General features: G+C 43.3%; 1 protein-coding gene and 1 pseudogene across 2 annotated transcripts in view; both read right to left on the bottom strand.

Annotated features, from left to right (window-relative positions):
- Window positions 1-1297: 1297 nt before the first annotated feature.
- On the bottom strand, window positions 1298-7203 carry LOC126932308 (HIG1 domain family member 2A-like; annotated as a pseudogene).
- The window catches only part of RFTN2 (raftlin family member 2), a 93573-nt gene continuing 78387 nt past the window's right edge, over window positions 6666-21851 (bottom strand). Inside the window, exon 9 of one of the 2 annotated variants that reach the window (XM_050750721.1) lies at window positions 6666-8139. In XM_050750721.1, coding sequence (XP_050606678.1) covers window positions 7867-8139 — 273 coding nt within the window. In that variant the 3' untranslated portion in view covers window positions 6666-7866. The remainder of the gene's footprint in view (window positions 8140-21851) is intronic. The other variant, XM_050750722.1, reaches the window with a different exon arrangement.

Below are 21851 nucleotides of genomic sequence, written 5' to 3'. Positions count from 1 at the left end.
AGCAGTTTTGAATTCCATAGATAAATACACTATCTTTTTTTTTTTTAATTTTTTGAGACGGAGTCTCATTTGTCACCCAGGCTGGAGTGCAATGGTGTGATCTCGGCTCACTGCAACCTCCTCCTCCCAAGTTCAAGTGATTATCCTGCCTCAGCCTTCCAAGTAGCTGGGACTACAGGCCTGCACCACCATACCACCACACCCGACTAAGTTTTATTTTTTATTTTATTTTTTATTTATTTTTTATTTTTTTTTTGAGACGGAGTCTTGCTCTGTCACCCAGGCTGGAGTGCAGTGGCTGGATCTCAGCTCACTGCAAGCTCCGCCTCCCGGGTTCACGCCATTCTCCGGCCTCAGCCTCCCGAGTAGCTGGGACTACAGGCGCCCGCCACCTCGCCCGGCTAGTTTTTTGTATTTTCTTAGTAGAGACGGGGTTTCACCATGTTAGCCAGGATGGTCTCGATCTCCTGACCTCGTGATCCGCCCGTCTCGGCCTCCCAAAGTGCTGGGATTACAGGCTTGAGCCACCGCGCCCGGCCCCCGACTAAGTTTTATATTTTTAGTAGAGACGGAGTTTTACCATTTTGGCCAGGCTGATCCCGAACTCCTGACCTCAGGTGATCCGCCGGCCTTGACCTCCCAAAGTGTTGGGATTACAGGCATGAGTCACCACACCCAGCCAAGTAGAGTATGTATTATTTTATTTTGGGTGGACCTCATGAGAGTCACCTATATCTTATATAACAATTAAAAATATTTACTTAATTCTAGTTTACGTTATAGATTATAGTATTATCTCTGCCTTTTTTTGTATCAGAAGAACATGCTCATACAGTATGCTTTATGTAAAATAATTATCTGTATTCCCAGTTAGACCACATGGGGGTCAGTGACCCACTTGAGGAGGCAGTCTGTCCATTCTCAGAGCTCAAACACCGTGCTAGGAGAACCACTGCTCTCTTCAGAGCTGTCAGACAGGGACCTTCAAGTCTACAGAAGTTTCTGCTGCCTTTTGTTCAGCTATGCCCTGCTCCCAGAGGTGGAGTCTACAGAGGCAGGCAGGCCTCCTAGAGCTGCTGTGGGTTCCACCCAGTTTGAGCTTCCTGGCCACTTTGTTTACCTACTCAAGCCTCAGCAATGGCGGACGCCCATCCATGTTTTAATCTTTATAGCTATTTTTTGCTTTTTTATCTTTTTTTTTTTAATCTTTAGAAAGGACACTAGAATTGGTCACTGTTGGTTTAGGTTGTAGGCAGCAATATTAGTTGAGTAAGTACCCCTCTCAGTTCACTTTCATTTAGATGGCTATTTTTCTCACTGTACTACAAGTGGATTAGAGTTTATTAAGCAGGGGAGTGGAGGAGATGTGGCACAAATAGAAGTATGTAACATTTGGCCCTGCGCGTTGGCTCACGCCTGTAATCCCAGCACTTTGGGAGTCCGAGGCAGGTGGATCATGAAGTCAGGAGATCCAGACCATCCTGGCTAACACGGTGAACCCCTTCTCTACTAAAAATACAAAAAATTAGCCCGGCGCTGTGGCGGGCACCTGTAGTCCCAGCTACTCAGCAGGCTGAGGCAGGAGAATGGCCTGAACCCGGGAGGCAGAGCTTGCAGTGAGCCGAGATTGCACCACTGCATTCCAGCCTGGGAGACAGAGCGAGACTCCCTCTTAAAAAAAAAAAAAAAAAAAAAAAAAAAAGTACGTAACAGTCAAACAGAATCTGGAATTTTTGAAAAAATCTTTCAGTTATGATTACACAAAGGTTTACTTTCTCCCCCAAGGACACAGGGCCTCTCAAAGGAGAGGAGGGAATAAGTCCCATGGTAGGGCCAGTGGTGCTCCTGGGTTTTGGAATGATCTCTGCGAAGCTTTCAAGGCCAGACTGGGCTCGGGGTCGAGACTTCATAGCAGTTGCAACTAGACCCAGCAAGATGGCTGCGACTGTGAAGCCCTGCGCGGAGATCCAGGTGTGAGCATCGTGAGTTGAGAGTGCTGGCTGTGGCCCTGGTGGAAGCAGTAGAGGCCCTAGGTGAGGGCGGCTGCCGTGCCCAGGCAACCTATGGGTACCCTCAGGTTCTCGCGTGTCTTGCGAAGGAACTTTTCCTTGAAACCCTCTGGATTGCTGTAAACAGTGAGGCTAAACCCCTCAATGAATGGGGACTTCCATGGTTCAAAGGAGGCCTCCAGAGTCACAGGGCCTGGAGTCGCCTAGATGGCTATTTTTTATTTTTATTTTTTTTATTTTTTTGGTTTTTTTTTTTTTTTTTGAGACGGAGTCTCGCTCTGTCGCCCAGGCTGGAGTGCAGTGGCCGGATCTCAGCTCACTGCAAGCTCCGCCTCCTGGGTTCACGCCATTCTCCTGCCTCAGCCTCCCGAGTAGCTGGGACCACAGGCGCCCGCCACCTCGCCCGGCTAGTTTTTTGTATTTTTTTTAGTAGAGACGGGGTTTCACCGTGTTAGCCAGGATGGTCTCGATCTCCTGACCTCGTGATCCGCCCGTCTCGGCCTCCCAAAGTGCTGGGATTACAGGCTTGAGCCACCGCGCCCGGCCGGCTATTTTTTATCACAAGCCAATATAGCTGCATCAACTGTTAACTCCGGATTTGCACAACGCATCTCTATTTTGACATCGGGGTTTTGGATTGTGCCTTTCTGACTGTCAAGGCCCTCTAAGTCCAAGGCATCATTTCCTCTGCCAATCCTCAGGCTCTAGTGATTTGCAAGTAAACATTCAAGGCCTCACAAGCACCCTAGAGTTCGTGATGTGAAAATGAGCCGGGTGTGGTGGCGCGTACCTGTAGTCCCAGATACTCGGGAGGCTGAGGCAGGAGAATCGCTTGAACCCAGGAGGCAGAGGTTGCGGTGAGCCAAGATCACGCCACTGCACTCCAGCCTGGGCGACAGAGCAAGACTCCGTCTCAAAAACAAAAAGGATGCAGCTGTTGGCCTGTTACCCACCTACGACCTGGAAGCCCTCTCCCCTGTCCCACCTTTCCAGACTGAACCAATGTACATCTTACATGTATTGATTTATATGTCTCCCTAAAATGTTTAAAACCAAGCTGTGCCCCAACCACCTTGGGCACGTGTCGTTAGGACCTCCTGAGGCTGGGTCACGGGCGAGTCTTTAACCTTGGCAAAATAAACTTTATAAATTGACTGAGACCTGACCGGGCACGGTGGCTCACACCTGTAACTCAGCATGGAAATAAAAAATCGTGAACCCCAAATATCTGAAGCAGATCTCAGTCAATTTATTTATTTATTTATTTATTTTTGGAAGCGTCTCGCTCTGTAGCGCAGGCTGGAGTGCAGTGGTGCGATCTCGGCTCATTGCAACATCCGCCTCCTGAGTTCAAGTGATTCTACTACCTCAGCCTTTCGAGTAGCTGGGACTACAGGCACCAACGACCATGCCCAGCCAATTTTTGTATTTTTTGTAGAACAAAAGTCTGGAACTCCTGGCCTCAAGTGATCCGTCCTCCTCAGCCTTCCAAAGTGCTGAGATTACAGGTGTGAGTGACCCTGCCTGGCCTCCAGATATCTTTTGAAATAAACTCCTTTATTGGTCTGGGTTGGGTGGCTCATGCCTCTAATCCCAGCACTTTGGGAGGCCAAGGCGGGAGGGATTGCTTGAGCCCAGGAGTTCAAGATCAGCCTGGGCAACATGGTGAAACCCTGCCTCTATAAAAAATACAAAAATTAGCCGGGTGTGGTGGGATATGCCTGTAGTACCAGCTACTCGGTAGGCTGAGGTAGGAGGATCGCTTGAGCCCAGGATGATTGAGGCTGCAATGAGCGATGATAATGCCACTGCACTCCAACCTGGGTGACAGAGTGAGAATCTGTCTCAAAAAAACAAAAAATAACAAAAACAAAAAACCCACAAAAACCAAAACAACAAAAAACTCCTTTATTGCTAAATAAGCCAAGTTAAGTTCTATTGCTTACAGGTAATAATGTGGCTTATGTAAGCCTTCAAAAACTCACCTTGGCTGGGCGTGGTGGCCCATGCCTGTAATCCCAGCACTTTGGGAGCGCGAGGCAGGGGGATCGCTTGAGGCCAGGAGTTCAAAACTAGCCTGGCCAACATGGTGAAACCCTACTTGACTAAAAATAGAAAAATTAGCTGGGTGTGGTGGTGTGCACCTGTAGTCCCAGCTACTTGGGAGGCTGAGGTGGGGAAATTTCGCTTGAACCCAGGAGGCAGAGGCTGCAGTGAGTGAGCCGAGATCACACCACTGTACCCCTGCCTGGGCAACAGAGTGTGACTCTGTCACAAACAAACAAAAAACTCACCTTGATACTTATACATTTATCTTACGTGTAAATTATTTATTTATTCCCTCTATTGATTTAATTACTTGGTATTTTTACATACAATAATTTGAATGCTCAAAACATTTTTAGAACCCATTTTTTTGCAGTCGTCTTCACCAAAACTTTTTAAGAACCTCACCAAAACTAAGGCTCATTGTTTTACAGTTTTGCCTAATTTTCTGCCACAAACACCATCTCAGAACTTAAGCATCTGACAGACCTGGTTCTGCAAACTTTGCACTATTGCACAAAAAAATTCATTCTCAAGGGATGATAGATTACCAGCAAATGTTATTTAAATCGATATGTTACAAGTTCTGATGAGTAACATTTAGCCAGTTTTTCTATGTATCCACTAGAAAATTTTTATATAATGTGTGCTTAGTTATATACTGTCCCCACTGTTAGCAATTTCACTTCATTTGATTCTCTATCTGAATTTACTCTTTCCATACAGTACTACTCTGGGGCTCTGAAGAGTTAAGAGAAAGAAATCCTCTTTAGCCATACGGGGAGGGAAAGAGCCACCGTCCTTCCAGCCACGAAGGAATGGTGGTGAGGAATCAATAACAGGCAAGAGTAGGAAAACAGGACAGCTCCTCCGGCACTCCAGAATGAAACAAATGAAAATGCATGAAAATGAAAATACATTTATATTCAAATATATAAACACCTGCTCCTGATAGCACAAATGATTTGCTTCTCCTTCTCCTAAAAGCCCTAGAATCTCTCAAAGAGAGTGACCTTTCCTTTTCTCTTTCACTGAAATGAATTGTAGTGGCGCTGACAGAGCTGATTTCCCCCGTGATGAGGTAGGTGTTAAATGTGTCCATGAAAGATAACAGGGTGATACTCAATCCAAAGGGGATGGAATTAACATTTGGTTATTGAAAACGAAGATGAAAATGCCGTAGATACTACATCAAGGGGAATGACAGATCTTCACCCGACATCTGGGATCTTGATACCTTTCATTATAACTTACAGGTTTAAAAAATTCACATGCCAGAGCCCCTAAGGAAATCTATAGTGTTATAAAAAGAACTGAATATACAATTGGCAGATAATGATAAGATTAGACACATTTAACTCCTTAGGCATAGAGAGCCTAAGCTTTGTTCCTTTTTTTAAAAGAATAGGCTCAGAGCTATTTACGCATATTTAAAATGCTCTAGAACCACTTGGTCATAAATTATTCACTATCATGGCTGGGCGCAGTGGCTCACGCCTGTAATCCCAGCACTTTGGGAGGCCAAGGCAGGTAGATTGCTTGAGGCCAGGAGTTTGAGACCAGCCTGGCCAACATGGTGAAATCCCATCTCTACCCAAATTACAAAAATTAGCCAGGCATGATGGTGCATGCCTGTAATCCCTGCTACTGAGGAGGCCGAGGCGGGAGAGTCACTTGAACCTGGGAGGCTGAGGTTGCAGTGAGCCGAGATTGCAGCCTGGGCGACAGAGTGAGACTCTGTCTCAAAAAAAAAAAAAAAAAGTTAATGCTATATTTCTGAGTTTTTTCTTAGTTAACTATAAATTTCTGTCTCTGTTTTTAATTTACTACTTCCAATCCTCTGTGTATACGGACTGAATGATAAAGAAGTCTCTACCTCTTGTAGATCCTGGCAGTGGGAAAAACGAACTTTCTGATTTGTTCTTTGTGCTTCCTAACTTCATTACATTTTGTGGACTCCGGAAGCAGTGCTTATTTCTACCAAAAATCCACTGACTCTTGATTATGGAACTCAAGTCCATCTAAAAGTCAAAACAAAAACCATTTCTGCAAATATTGTTGACAGCTATTGCTATAGAATAAGAGTGAGAGGAATATTCTTAAATTCCTTTATACTGTACTTCTGGATGATAAAAGTGGAATAACTCCTGTTAATTTTATCAGCAATTAATGGAGATTGACTTAGTTTAGATACACTATATAATTGATAACATGTAATACATATCTGTTATATGTATAAAACATATTATATGAGGGCCAGGCATGGTGGCTCACGCCTATAATCCCAGCACTTCAGGAGGATGAGGCAGGCGGATCACAAGGTCAAGAGATCGAGACCATCCTGGCCAACATGGTGAAAACCCAACTCTACTAAAAATACAAAAATTAGCTGGGCGTGGTGGCGCACACTGCCTGTAGTTCCAGCTACTCTGGAGGCTGAGGCAGGAGAATCGCTTGAACCCAGGAGGGGGAGGTTGCAGTGAGCTGAGATTGTGCCACTGCACTCCAGCCTGGGTGACAGAGCGAGACTCTGTCTCAAAAAAAGCCACAAAAAACCCCAAAACCAAACATATTATATGAATATTTGTGTTCAACAAAACAATAACCCAATAAAAATGATGTTTTATTATTAAAATGATCTTACAATGTCAACATCAATGTTAATAAAAATATATAATAGGCTGAATTCATCAATGATAGAGTAAGTTGTAATTCACTTGAAGGTTTCATCTTTCAAAGTAAGCCTTTCATAGACAAATGAAAATCCTCTATTTTGTAGAATTTTAAAGATTGTTAAAGTCTGGGTCAAGGCAAAGTTACCTCTGTTAGAAGGGGAAAGAAAAGCAAGGTGAAACAAAATAGGTTATCATACATATTGCATGTGCTATGAGCATCTTTCTACTCCTGCCTGATTGAAAATTCTAGGTTTCAACATTCTTCAGGATTTAGCAAGTCAAAATAAAAGCAGAATTCAAATCTAGACAGATGTAAAATACTTCAGTTTCCACTTGAAGTTGGTGTTTTTCCTCTTCATAGTATTTAGACTTTAAAAAAAATTAAATCTTACTCTCTACTAAGGTATTTATTTATTGAGATTATGGGTTCTTTTCATATTGAATTTTAAGAGATGCTGCTTTACTGTCCGCATTTTTAGGCTTTTAGGAGCAACAACATTTATGTGCAATGAATCAGTACAGGGTTGGTGACATGGTGACCCTTTAAAAGCAAAGATATATAAAAAAATTTTTTTTCAAAAAATATTTTAACACATAGGGGCTTGCTTTGTATATACATGCTATAGTTAAAGACAAAATGTGGATTAATTATTATATTTGGAAAATAGGTATTTATTTTCACTAATTAGCTGTGTGTGTGTGTGACAGAGAGAGAGAGAAAAAAAGAAAGAGATTATTTTTCAGCTTAAATAAGACTGTAACTTCCTGAGAACTCCCTCTAATTAGGTAAAATACTGTTTGAGATATTCAATTTCCTTACCAGGAATTGTAAGAAAAGTCTACTTTGTACATTCATGAGAAGCTGAAATAGATTATTGTGTAATAATCGAATGGAACATCTGTTTAACCAGATGTTTTAGTTGAGAAAAGTGTAAACATGATTCTAAATGTATAAATATGTTGGTTATTCTTCCTTGTCTGGGAGGTTGTGCCAAAGTTTACATAGATTAGAGGAAAGGCTGAGTCTGGAAAAATTCAAAAATATTATATAAATGCAGAGAAAATAACACAATAAGGTCAGTTAGCAATTATTTTAACAATTATTTACAAGACCTTCCTTTGCTTCATCTCATGGCTCACATACAAGTGACCTGAGTCACTCCATCTTCCTGATCAAACTGTCCGTCGTCTAATTCCCGGAGGACGCTGTCACTGCTGCTGAACCCAGAGAAGCTGTTGTGCTGTGCCAGGGTCCCCTCCTTTGTCCAGCATTCCCTGGAGGGAGAAAGGCGGCACTCCTCAGGCGGGTGTCTGCTCTCTGCAGGTTGTGATGTGGTTGTGTCTAATCCAATGCTCCTGCTGGTGGCTTTGTTCTTGTCTTCACCTTTTATGTGGCGGCTGGCTTTCTTCTGAAACACAAGACATTGGCGATCAGGAGTTAAAAAGATGGGTGTTTCCTGTCCCCCTGGTCTAGCACATGCTGCCTTTCTGCCTACTGGAATGTCCTTTCCCCCAGCTCTTCAAAATCCTGCTCATCTTCAACGACCAGCTCAGAGCTACCTCCACATTCCCCTCCCCACCCAAATAGAAATGAACTCCCTTCTCCCTGTTTTGTAACTCTTTGTAGGTTCCTGGCACATCATTCTTATTGGCAGGTATGTTGGGTACACATCTCAGCCCTTAATGACATCTCTAAGGAAGGAAACTTGTTGAAATCATACTTTGGGAGAAAAAAGCAAGGTATAAATACTAATACATTTTTTGTCTTAGTGTTAGTTGGGATCTATAGAGCAGAAAAGGTGCTTCAATGGCCACCTTACACCCATTTCCTGTAGGCACAGGCTGTGCAGAAGAGTCACAGTGATATGGTTTGGCTGTGTCCCCACCCAAATCTCACCTTGAATTGCAGCTCCTATAATTCCCATGTGTTGTGGGAGGGGCCCGGTGGGAGGTAGTCGAATGATGGGGTGGGTCTTACCCGTGAATAAGTATCATGAGATCGGATGGTTTTATAAAGGGGAGTTCCCTTGCACATGCTCTCTTGCCTGCCACCACATGATACATGACTTTGCTCCTCATTTGCCTTCTGCCATGATTGTGAGGCCTCCCCACGTGGAACTGTGAGTCAATTAAACCTCTTTCCTTTGTAAACTACACAGTCTTGGGTATGTCTTTACTAGCAGGATGACAACAGACGAATACAGTAAATTGGTACTAGTAGAGTTGGGGGGGGTGCTATAAAAATACCCAAAAATGTAGAAGCGACTTTGGAACTGGGTAACATGCAGAGGTTGGAACAGTTTGAAGGGCTCAGAAGAGGACAGGAAAATGTGGGAAAGTTTAGAACTTCCTAGAGACTTATCGAATGGCTTTGACCAAAATGCTTATAGTGATATGGACAATGAAGTCCAGGTTGAGGTGATTTCAGATGGAGATGAGGAACTTGGGAACTGGAGCAAAGGTGTCTCTTGCTATGTTTTAGCTAAGAGACTGGTGGCATTTTGCCCTTGCCCTCGAGATTTGTGTAACTTTGAACTTGAGAGAGATGATTTAGGGCATCTGGTAGAAAAAATTTCTAAGCAGCAAAGCATTGAATAGGTGATTTGGGTACTGTTAAAAACATTCAGTTTTATGTATTCACAAATATATGGTTTGGAATTGGAACTTATGTTTAAATTTGCAGACTGATGATGCCATAGAAAAGAAAAACCAATTTTCTGAGAAGAAATTTAAGCTGGCTGCAGAAACTTGCATAAGTAACAAGGAGCCAAATGTTAATTGCCAAGACAATGGAGAAAATGTCTCCAGGGCATTTCACGGCAGCTCCTCCCATCACAAGCCAGGAGGCCTAGGACGAAAAAATGTTTTTGTGGGCCAGACCCAGGGCCTTGCTGCTTTGTGCAGTCTCGGGACTTGGTGCCCTGTGTCCCAGCCGTGGCTATATGGGGCCAATGTAGAACTTAGGCTGTTTCTTCAGAGGGTGCAAGCCCCAAGCCTTGGTGGCTTACATGTTGTTTTGGGCCTGTGGACACACAGAAGTCAAGAAATGGGGTTTGAGAAACTCCCACATGGAGTCTCCACTGGGAAACTGCCTAGTGGAGCTGTGAGAAGAGGGCCACCATATTCCAGACCCCAGCATGGTAGATCCACTGACAGCTTGCACTGTGCACCTGGAAAAGCCACAGATACTCAATGCCAGTCTATGAAAGCAGCCAGGAGGGGGGCTGTACCCTGCAAAGTCACAGGGGCAGAACTACCCAAGTCCATGGGAACCCGTCTCTTGCATCAGTGTGACCTGGATGTTAGACAGGGAGTCAAAGGAGATCATTTTAGAGCTTTAAGATTGCCCCATTTGATTTTGGACTTGCATGGGGCCTGTAACCCCTTCATTTTGGCCAATTTCTCCCATTTGGAATGGCTGTATTTACCCAATGCCTGTACCCCCATTGTATGTAGGAAGTAACTAACCTACTTTTGATTTTACAGGGTCATAGGTAGAAGGGACTTGCCTTGTCTCAGATGAGACTTTGGACTGTGGACTTTTGAGTTAATGCTGAAATTAGTTAAGACTTTTGGCTGAGTGTAGTGGCTTATGCCTGTAATCCCAGCACTTTGGGAGGCTGAGACGGGAGGAACACTTGAGGTCAGGAGTTTCAGACCAGCCTGACCAACATGGTGAAACCTCGTCTCTACTAAAAATATAAAAATTAGCTGAGTGTGCTGCCACACGCCTGTAATCCCAGCTACTTGGGAGGCTGAAGCAGGAGAATCACTTGAATCTGGGAGGTGGAGGTTGTAGTGAGCCAAGGTCACACCATTGCACTCTAGCCTGGGCAACAAGAGAAAGACTCCATCTCAACAAAAAAAAAAAAAAAAAAAAAAACCACAAAAAACAACAACAAACTTTGGGGAACTGTTGGGTAGGCATGACTGGTTTTGAAATGCGAGGACATGAGATTTGGGAGGAGCTGGGGCAGAATGATATGGTTTGGCTGTGTTGTCACCCAAATCTCATCTTGAATTGTACCTCCCATAATTTCCAAGTGTTGTGGGAGGGACCCAGTGGGAGGTAATTGAATCATGGGGGTGGGTCTTTCCCATGCTGTTCTTGCAATAGTGAATAAGTCTCATTAGATCTGATGGTTTTATGAAGGGGAGTTCCCCTGCACATGCTCTCTTGCCTGCCTCCATGTAAGACGTGACTTTGCTCCTCATTCACCTTCTGCCATGGTTGTGAGGCCTCCCTAACCACGTGGAACTGTGAGTCCAATTAAACATCTTTCCTTTAAAAATTACCCAGTCTTGGGTGTGTCTTTATTAGCAGCGTGAGAACAGACTAATATACACAGATAATTCAGACTGAGTTTATTTTGAGTGAGTGTCTAGAATGTCTTCAAGGGTGAAGTGGACCCTTTCCTTGTCCTGCTGCAAACTGCTTCTGCCTGACACAGTATACATGCTCAACAATTCAATCCAGCTCATTCAGACTCTCAGATCAACTGTGGATGTTTTTGCTGATAAATATTTACTGAGGGCAGAGAATGTTCTTGGTTCAGTCCAGAATAAAGGGGACATGGTCTCTGCCCAGGCAACTTAAGTCAAAATAAGGTATCTAGCTGGGCAAAGTGTCATGAGCCTGTAGTCTCAGCTACTCAGGAGGCTGAAATGGGAGGATTACTTGGAACTGGGAGTTCAAGGCCAGCTTAGGCAACATGGCGAGACCTCAGGTCCTATATATATATATATTTTTTTTTTTCATATATATATATATATGAAAAAAATAAGATAGCTAAGTCAAAAAAGGGAAAGCACAACAAGGAGAATTAGCTGCTTAACTTGTGATGTTCAGACTCCTGATGAGACTTCATTATAGGAGCATTTTTTGTTGTTGTTGTTGAGACAGAGTCTTGCTCTGTTGCCCAGGCTGGAATGTAGTGATTGCAATCTCAGCATACTGTAGTTTCTGCCTCCCGGGTTCCAGCAATTCTCCCGCCTCAGCCTCCTGAGTAACTGGGACTCCAGGCATGTGCCACCTTGCCCAGCTAATTTTTGTGTTATTAGTAGAGATGGGGTTTCAACATGTTGACCAGGCTGGTCTTGAACTCCTGACCTCAGCGTTTTGCCCACCTCTGCCTCCCAAAGTGCTGGGATTACTGGTGTGAACCACTGTATCTGGCCCTTAAGAGCTTATTTAATACTGACAACATGGCAGATATTAGAGAATATGATCATATCCTCCTAGGCACATAAAACTGAACATAGATTTAAAGATACATTTAAAATCACAGTAATTTCCCAGTTTACAAAGAGCTCATTTACTGAAAATTCATTTATATGTTATTTGGGAACTAGGGTTGCATTTTTCCTAAAAGTAAGAGGTAAAATTAAAAAATTCTTAGAAAAATTGTAGAAATCAAATGCCCAGGCTGATCTTACAGAAGTTTGTTAATGATTCATCTGTTGAAATGCAGTGCATAAAATACTGGGGTATTTTCTACTGGTTTTTACAGCAAATACACAAAGCAAACAAGCAGCTTTATTAAAGTGGATTTTGTGCGCTACTGTGGAATGTAATACCGTTCATGACACTGTTTGTACAGGAAGATGCAGCCCCAGCGGGTTGCATAGAAAGTTTATTGGCAGCACAGAGGCAGTGCATCTTTTTCTTGGCCAAGTTACCAGAGTTGGGCAAGTTTAAGGGAAAAAGTTGTGAAAGAAAAATAAACCTTGGGGCCCCCAAATCACCAAACTAAAACGAAAAGTCAAGCTGAGAATGACTTAGGGCAAACCTGCCTCCCGTTCTATTCAAATTCACCTCTCTGCTCACTGAGATGAATGGATATCTGATTGGTCTTTTGGAGAGGCTAATCAGAAACTCAAAATATTGCAGCCACTTTTATCTACCCCTCCCCATTTCGAGTTGTCCCGCCTTTCGTCTCATCTTTCTGGATGGAACCAAAGTTCATCTTACATGTTGACTGATGTCTCATGTCTCCGTAAAGTGTATAAAACCAAACTGTGCCTGACAACCTTGGGCACATGTCATCAGGACCTCCTGAGTGTGTCCTTCTTGGCAAAATAAACTTTCTAAATTAACGGAGACCTATCTCATATATTTGGGGTTCACAAAGTCTACAGTAGGTTGTCCCTCAACAAAGGCCCACCTTTGTGGTCCCAAGTTAGACACAGTTTGGTGGTTGTCACATTTTACATGGGCACCCTTGCATTCATCAAATGCAAATATCAGCTCTTTTTTTTTTTTTTGGAGACGGAGTCTCGCTCTGTCGCCCAGGCTGGAGTGCAGTGGCCGGATCTCGGCTCACTGCAAGCTCTGCCTCCCGGGTTTACGCCATTCTCCTGCCTCAGCCTTCCGAGTAGCTGGGACTACAGGCGCTCGCCACCTCGCCCAGCTAGTTTTTTGTATTTTTTAGTAGAGACAGGGTTTCACCATGTTAGCCAGGATGGTCTCAATCTCCTGACCTCGTGATCCGCCCATCTTGGCCTCCCAAAGTGCTGGGATTACAGGCATGAGCCACTGTGCCTGGCCAAATATCAGCTCTTTAGTTCTTTTCCTGTTTATTCCTATTCACCAAATTTATTGAAATTAATATATGCGATGGAACCTGACAGATTTACTCTCAGAAATGTACAAAATTTGAGAATGGCACTTTCTTCCCTGCACTGGGGCATTGGTCAGCAAGGATACAGATTTTTGGCTTCAGATACGGCTGATGAACACGGCCAGACTGTGCTCCTTTCTCAAGCCTGGCCAGTGGCTATCTTTCCCACATGCACAACAATGCACTCACTCTTTTTTTTTTTTGAGACAGAGTTTCTGTCTGTCGCCCAGGCTGGAGTGCAGTAGCACAATCTCCACTCACTGCACTGACCACCTCCTGACTTTTCAGTCATTACTATTTACAATTGCTTGACCACCTCCCAGGCTCAAGCAATTCTCCTGTCTCGGCCTCCAGAGTAACTGGGATTACAGGCGTGCACCACCACGCCTGGGTAATTTTTCTATTTTTTATAGAGATGGGGTTTTGCCATGTTGGCCAGGCTGTTGTTGAACTCCTGGATTTAAGTGATCTGCCTTAATCTCAGATCACTTAATCTCAGATCACTTTGGAGGCTTAAATCTCAGCCTCCCAAAGTGCTGGGAGTACAGGCATGAGCCACCACAACGGCGGGAATGCATTCACTCTTGAATGATGCTTTCAAGGCTCTCAACATTGACTGGAATCAAAATGGGAAGGTGGGGGTCGCTGGGGGCTTCCTGGATCTTGCCTTCCTCACCAGCGCTAGGGCCAAAGGTAAATTTTGCAATACTTTGTTCATTATGTATCAGCTAATAGAGGCCAATTCTCACATACTTAACAAGGATTTTCTTAATAAAAATGGGATGCTATTCAGAATACTAAGATATTCAGAGTAATTCACTTTAAAATAAGCATTAATAGGTAAACAGCCACCAAATGTAAATTTCAAATGTTAGAAGATGCCAAAATACTTAGCACTGCACCTCTAAAAAAGACTTCTGAACCAACACACACTTTTTTTCTTTTTTTTTACCATGTGACTGTTACATCAGGCCCCTGAGCCCAAGCCTGCAGGTATACATCCAGATGGCCTGAAGTAACTGAAGAATCACAAAAGAAGGGAAAGTGGTCGGTTCCTGCCTTAACTGATGACATTACCTTGTGAAATTCCTTCTCCTGGCTCAGAAGGTCCCCACTGAGCACCTTGTGACCCCCGCCCCTGCCCACCAGAGAACAACCCCCTTTGACTGTAATTTTCCATTACCTACCCAAATCCTATAAAACGGCCCCACCCCTGTCTCCCTTTTTGGACTGACTCTCTGTTTGGACTCAACCTGCCTGCACCCAGGTGATTAAAAAGCTTTATTGCTCACACAAAGCATGTTTGGTGGTCTCTTCACACGGACGCATGTGACATGTTGTTTAATAAATACAGCTTCAGCAATCATATCACCTCTCCTGCCCCACCCTTATTCCACATGCAAATAATAACATTTCCAACAAACCAAACTGTGATGTTCTCATAACTTAGACTGTAGAAGTCTGAAGCCCAACTAGTTCTTGGAGATTATCTACTTCAGTCCCCTTATTCTACAGAGGCGGGGCTGAGACCCAGAGAGAAAACAGGATTTGTCCAAGGTGATGGAATCGCTGGCCCGGAACTGTAGCCCGAGTCTCTCACCTTATTCTTTTCACACTATCTTACCCACATCTGCAAAAATATGAGTAGGTTTGCTGTAAAAGATCTGTGTGTTTCCTAAATAAAAATTTCCTTCAATCATAAAAATAACACCTATTCAATATAGAAAACTTGACAAAAACAAAGAAAAAGCAAAACCCACCTATAATTCCGTCTTCTAGAAATGCAACTGTTAAAACCTTGGCATATTTTCCTATTTTTTTCTCTAAATATATATATATATTTATATATATTCTACATATATTCTCTCTATATATAATATATATATATTTGCATGCACACAGATGATGTATAGAAACAGTAAATAAAACTTTTTTTTGAGACAGAGTCTCACTCTGTCACCCAGGCTGGAGCGCAGTGGCACGATCTTGGCTCACTGCAACCTCCGCCTCCCAGGTTCAAGTGATTCTTCTGCCTCAGCCTCCCAAGTAGTTGGGATTACAGGTGCACATCACCACGTCCAGCTAAGTTTTGTATTTTTAGTAGAGAAGGGGTTTCACCATGTTGGCCAGGCTGGTCTCGAACTCCTGACCTCAAGTGATCCACCCACCTTGGCCTCCCAAAGTGCTGGGATTACTTATAAGTGTGAGTCATGATGCCCAGCCCATGAAACGTTTTATACCTCACTTTCCCACTTAGTACTATATTGTGAATATTTCTCTATGTCAATAAAGAAATAAAGATTTCCCATGCTACATTTTCAGCCTTACTCATATATGTCCTCACTTTCTTCTGATATTTTCACTGTAAAATTGGAGGAAATTATACTAAGATTTGGATGCAGAACTAATAAAACCTTTGATAAAATCTACTACCTTTTCAGAGCCATTCCTATTTACAAAAAAAGGGGTGACCCATTAAAAATGCATGAGTCCTAGTGACACATTAGTTGAATTTAGGGTGTTCTACCATTCTACCTTTCAGTTTTCACTGTTGGTATCTTTTTTTTTTTTTTTTTTTTGAGACGGAGTCTTGCTCTGTCACCCAGGCTGGAGTGCAGTGGCCGGATCTCAGCTCACTGCAAGCTCCGCCTCCCTGGTTTACGCCATTCTCCTGCCTCAGCCTCCCGAGTAGCTGGGACTACAGGCGCCCGCCACCGCGCCCGGCTAGTTTTTTGTATTTTTAGTAGAGACGGGGTTTCACCGTGTTAGCCAGGATGGTCTCGATCTCCTGACCTCGTGATCCGCCCGCCTCGGCCTCCCAAAGTGCTGGGATTACAGGCTTGAGCCACCGCGCCCGGCCTTCACTGTTGGTATCTTAAAAGCAAAAGACTTAAGTCAGAATTCTACCGGCAATCATAAAACATTGTGTTGGACACAATCTTGGATAGTGTTATGATGGATACAAGGGAAGTGTAGCTAAGAAATTTAGTTTATAAAGTGACAAAAACATGGAATGGACATTCAGGATTTCTTTCCTTCTTCAACCTTGCAATCCTAAGTGTAGCTCTTGGGCCACTTGGAAGAGTTAGAGGTTTTGAAACACAAGAGGCGCTACCCTCGACCGCTCACAGAACACATTCCTGGATCTTCCCAGGTTGGGGCTGTCAAAATCATGGAAGCCTAGGAAGGGGGAAGGGTATGGTTGACTTATTACTACCTCTCCAGCCAGCTTTCCTATCCATCTTCTTCTCTACTGCAGCGTGGGCAGGTGACCCGGTCAGACCTGACCAGAGTCATTCCCTGGGACTACTATACTGACTCTAGGATAAACAAGTTCTTTCTTTTTGACAAGGTGGCCAAGCTTACCTCCTAAGAAGCCCTCTGCACACACACACAACACACACAGAAGCCAAACAAATAGATGAGAGGAAAAGTCTTGACAATGTGGAATCTCTGATGTCAGTAAGTGAGGTCTTCAGTTATTTTTCTTTTTCTTTCTTTCTTTAAATTTTTTTTTTTTTTCTGTTTGAGACAGAGTCTCACTCTGTAGCCCAGGCTGGAGTGCAGTGGTGCAATTACGGCTCACTGCAGCCTCAACCTCCCAGGTACAAGTGATCCTCCCACCTCAGCCTCTAGAGTAACTGGGATTACTCTGGACACCTGTGCCTGCCACCATGTTCAGCTAATTTTTGTATTTTTTGTAGAGGTGGGGTTTCACCATGTTGTTCAGGCTCATTCCTTCCTTGTTCTTTTTTTTTTTTTTTTTTGAGATGAAGTCTCACTCTGTCACCTAGGCTGGAGTGCAGTGGCACAAGCTCAGCTCACTGCAAGCTCTACCTCCTGGGTTCAAGCGATTCTCCTGCCTCAGCCTCCCAAGTAGCTGGGACTACAGGAACTCGCCGCCACACCAGGCTAATTTTTGTATTTTTAGTAGAGACGGGGTTTCACCATATTGGCCAGGCTGGTCTCGAACTCCTGACCTTGTGATCCGCCTGCCTTGGCCTCCCAAAGTGCTGGGATTACAGGCATGAGCCACCGCACCCAGCTGTCCTTTTTTTTCTGAGACGGAGCCTCGCTCTGTCGCCCAGGCTGGAGTGCAGTGGCGTGATCTCTGCTCACTGCAACCTCCACCCCTCCAGGTTTAAGCAATTCTCTGCCTCAGCCTCCGGAGTAGCTGGGATTACAGGTGCGTGCCACCACACCCGGCTAATTTTTTTGTATTTTTAGTAGAGACAGGATTTCACCATCTTGGCCAGGCTGGTCTTGAACTCCTGACCTCGTGATCCACCCGCCTCGGCCTCCCAAAGTGCTGGGATTACAGGCATGAGCCACTGCGCCCGGCCTTTTTTTTTTTTTCCAATGTTGTGAGCTATGCCAGTATAGCCTTTCCATCTAGAAGCCAATAAATTCCCTTATATACATAGGCTAGTCTGAACAGAGTTTATGTCCCTTACCACCCAAAGAACACCAATAAGGAATATAGAAACAAGCTTGGGTGGCCAGAAGAGTGCTGCTCTCCCATCCTACATCTGCCCTTATGGCAGCAGGGATCATTCTTCCTACTCAGCATAGCTATCATTTCCTCGAATTCATTTAGAGGACTCTCCCCAAAATAAAGAAAAATAAAAATAGATAGAAGGAACAGCAAGATAAAAAGACCCTGGCCTTTTGACATCACACAGAGAAAAGAGAAGTCAGCAACTTCACTAAGCTTCATAAGCATTCCATGACCTAAGGACCGTCTTTACTGAAGGACAAAGGCATAGAAAATAAGAATCTATGTAATTTGTAGAGCAAATGATCTTTGACGTTTTATCTTTTAAATGAACATACAGTAAAAGTGACTTTGGGGAGTACAAGTCTATGAGTTTCAATACGTGTATAGATTTAACCACATTTGGGACACAGAACAGTTCCACCACCCCAAAACACTCCTCTATATATCCCTCTATCACACCCTTCCACCACCCCTAATCCCTGGAAACCACTGATCTGTTCTCCACACTATAGTTTTGCCTTCTTAAGAATGTCATTTAAATAGAATTATACAGTCTGCAATCTTTTGAGGCTAGCTCTTTTATTCATTAAAACATCTTTGAGATTAATCCAAGTTATGTGTACCAGTGAGTTCATTCCTATTTATTTTTATTTTTTATTTGTAGAGACAGACTTTATGTTATTTTATTTTTTTATGAGATGGGGTCCCAAGTTGCCCCAGTTGGTCTCAAGCTCCTGACCTCAAGGCTGCCACCTGCCTTGGCCTCCTAGAGTGCTGGGATTACAGATGTGAGCCACCATGCCCAGTCCTTTTTATTTCTGAGTATTTAATTGTATGGATGTACCGCTGTTGTTTATTCATTCACTTGTTGAAGACATTTGGGTTGTTTCCAGTTTCCAGTCTGAGGTGATTATGAATAGAACTGCTACGAATATTTGTGTGTAGGCTTTTGTGTGAACATCAGTTTTTATTTCTCTAGGGTAAACACCCAAGACAGGGACTGCTGGGTCTATGGTAAATGTCTGTTTAACTTCATAAGAAGCTGCCAAACTGTTTTCCAGGGTGGATGATATGGTTTGGTTCTGTGTCCTCAACGAAATCTCATCTTGTAGCTCCCATAACTTCCACGTGTTGTGGGAGGGACCCTGTGGGAGATAATTGAATCACAGGGATGGGTCTCTTCTGTGCTTTCTCATCATAGTGAATAAGTCTCATGAGATCTGATGGTTTTAAAAATGGGGTCAGGGACAGTGGCTCATGCCTGCAGTCCCAGCACTTTGGGAGGCCGAGGCAGTCGGATCACGAGGTCAGGAGTTCGAGACCAGCCTGGCCAACATAGCAAAACCCATCTCTACTGAAAATACAAAAATTAGCCGGATGTGGTGGTAGTTCCTATAATCCCAGCTCCTCAGGAGGCTGAGGCAAGCAGGGGAATTGCTTGAACCGGAGAGGTGGAGGTTGCAGTGAGCTGAGACCACGCCATTGCACCCTAGCCGGGGTGACAGAGTGAGACTGTCTCAAAAAAAAAAAAAAAAAAAAAAAAAAAAAAAAAAAAGGGAACTCCCCTGCACAAGCTTTCTCTTTGCCTGCCGCCATTCATGTAAGATGTGACTTACTCCTCCTTGCCTTCTGCCATGATTGTGAGGCCTCCTCAGCTACGTGGAACGGTGAGTCCAATTAAATCTCCTTCTTTTGTAAATTACCCAATCTCAGGTATGTCCTTATCAGCAGCGTGAAAACAGTGGATATTCCATTTTGCATCCCCAGCAGCTGTGTATGAGGGTTCTGATTGCTCCTCATCCTCCCCAGTTCTTGGTATTGTCAGTATTTTTTATTTTAACCATTTTAACAGGTGTATTATATCTCATTATGAGTTTTCATTTGCACTTCCCTAATGGCTAGTGATTTAAGCATCTTTTCATGTGTTTACTTCTCATTTACATATCCTCATTGGTGAAGCATTCCAGTCTTTTAACTATTTTTTTCACTGGGTTGTTTTTTCACTCTTGAATTGTGAGAGTCCTTGATACCCTTTGGGTAAAATCATTTGTCTTGTATATGATTTCTGAGTTTTTCTCTCCCAGTTTGTGGCTTGTCTTTTTCTTCTGTTAACAGTGCCATTCACAGAACAAAAGTTTTATATTTTGATGAAGTCTCTTTTTTCAATTTTTAAATAGATTATGCTTTTGGTGTTATGTCTAAAAACTCTAACTCTTTTTTTTTTTTTTTTTTTTTTTGAGACGAGGTCTCACTCTGTTGCTCAGGCTGGAGTACAGTGGAGCCTCAATCTCCCAGGCTCCAGCGATCCACCCTCTTCACCCCCTGCAGGTAGCTAGGATTACCCGTGTGTGCCACCATGCCCAGCTATTTTTTGTATTTTCTGTAGACAGGGTTTTGCCATGCTGACCAGCTGGTCTCAAACTCCTGGACTCAAGTGATCCTTCTGCCTCAGGCTCCCAAAATGCTGAGATTACAGGTGTGAGCCACCGCACCTGGCCCCTAAAAACTCTTTGCCTAACTCCACTTTATGAAGATTTTCTCCTATGTTTTTTCCTAATAGTTTTCTAGTTTTACTAAAATGAATTATCTCTTAATAGCTTAGAGAAAACTGTGGCAGTAAATGAGAGTCTAAATATTTTGAAATGACATTTTTCATGTTTAAAAACATTCACAAGTATCTAGAATATTGCATAAGATATATTTGTGAAATATAAAACAAATTCCAAAAGTAAAGGTCTCTGTAACTTCCAAAGAAAAAAACCCAACAACATGCTTTCTTTATAGTGCAATCCTCGATTTCCTCCCCACAACAGGGGCATGAAATGGATCTGTTGAACATAACAGTACTGTTCTGTGCTTAGTGAAATTGGATAGGAAAAATCTTGACATTAGTCTTAGTAGAAAGAGCAAGATAAATTTTTTTTTTTTTTTTTTTTTTTTTTTGAGATGGAGTTTCACTCTTGTTGCCCAGGCTGGAGTGCAATGGCATGATCTCAGCTCAGCACAACCTCCGCCTCCCGGGTTCAAGCAATTCTCCTGCCTCCACCTCCTGTGTAGCTGGGATTACAGGCATATGCCACCACGCCCAGCTAATTTTGTATTTTTAGTAGAGAAAGGGTTTCTCCATGTTGGTCAGGCTGGTCTTGAACTCCCGACCTCAGATGATCTGCCCGCCTCGGCCTTCCAAAGTGCTCGCATTACAGACGTGAGCCACTGCACTCAGCTGAGAAATTTTTTTCAAAGGTCAGACTCTAGGTTAATTTCTATTAGCCCATGAAATTTATTGTTTAATGAAAACGCATTGAGAATCCTAGGACAACACTTGTAATGTCTGAAATATCTACCAACTGTTTTTAAAACTAAACATCTTTGAAAAAATTCTTTGAAAGACTTTATAAACAAAGCAATCCCCCCATCAACTTGCCCTTTCAAACAATAACTGATTTAAAGGTATTAACAAAGAACAGTGCTATTATGGATCTGTGACTGCATAAATTTTTTCAAGGCATATTGTAAATACAACTTTCTTTTTCCTTTTTTTTTTTTTTGAGACGGAGTCTCACTCTGCCACCCAGGCTGGAGTGCAGTGGCGCGATCTTGGCTCACTGCAAGCTCCGCCTCCCAGGTTCACGTCATTCTCCTGCCTCAGCCTCCCGAGTAGCTGGGACTATAAGGTGCCCGCCACCACGCCCGGCTAGTTTTTTTGTATTTTTTAGTAGAGACGGGGTTTCACCGGGTTAGCCAGGATGGTCTCGATCTCCTGACCTCATGATCGGCCCGTCTTGGCCTCCCAAAGTGCTGGGATTACAGGCTTGAGCCACCGTGCCCAGCCGTAAATACAACTTTCACAAAATATATATGAGATAGCTAAAACATTTTGGTAATAAATTAACTCTATATTGATATTAATAGTTTACTTTCCTGAAAGTATTACTACCATTTTGAGATAAAGTAAGAAATTGTTTCCTTAAGTAAAAACTGAAAGAATTTGCAAATCAGCTTT

Source organism: Macaca thibetana, chromosome 12 (genome assembly GCF_024542745.1).
Source record: "Macaca thibetana thibetana isolate TM-01 chromosome 12, ASM2454274v1, whole genome shotgun sequence".
Lineage (NCBI taxonomy): Eukaryota > Metazoa > Chordata > Mammalia > Primates > Cercopithecidae > Macaca > Macaca thibetana.
Note: the sequence above shows the minus strand (reverse complement) of the source record. Positions and strands in the feature narration are given on the sequence as shown.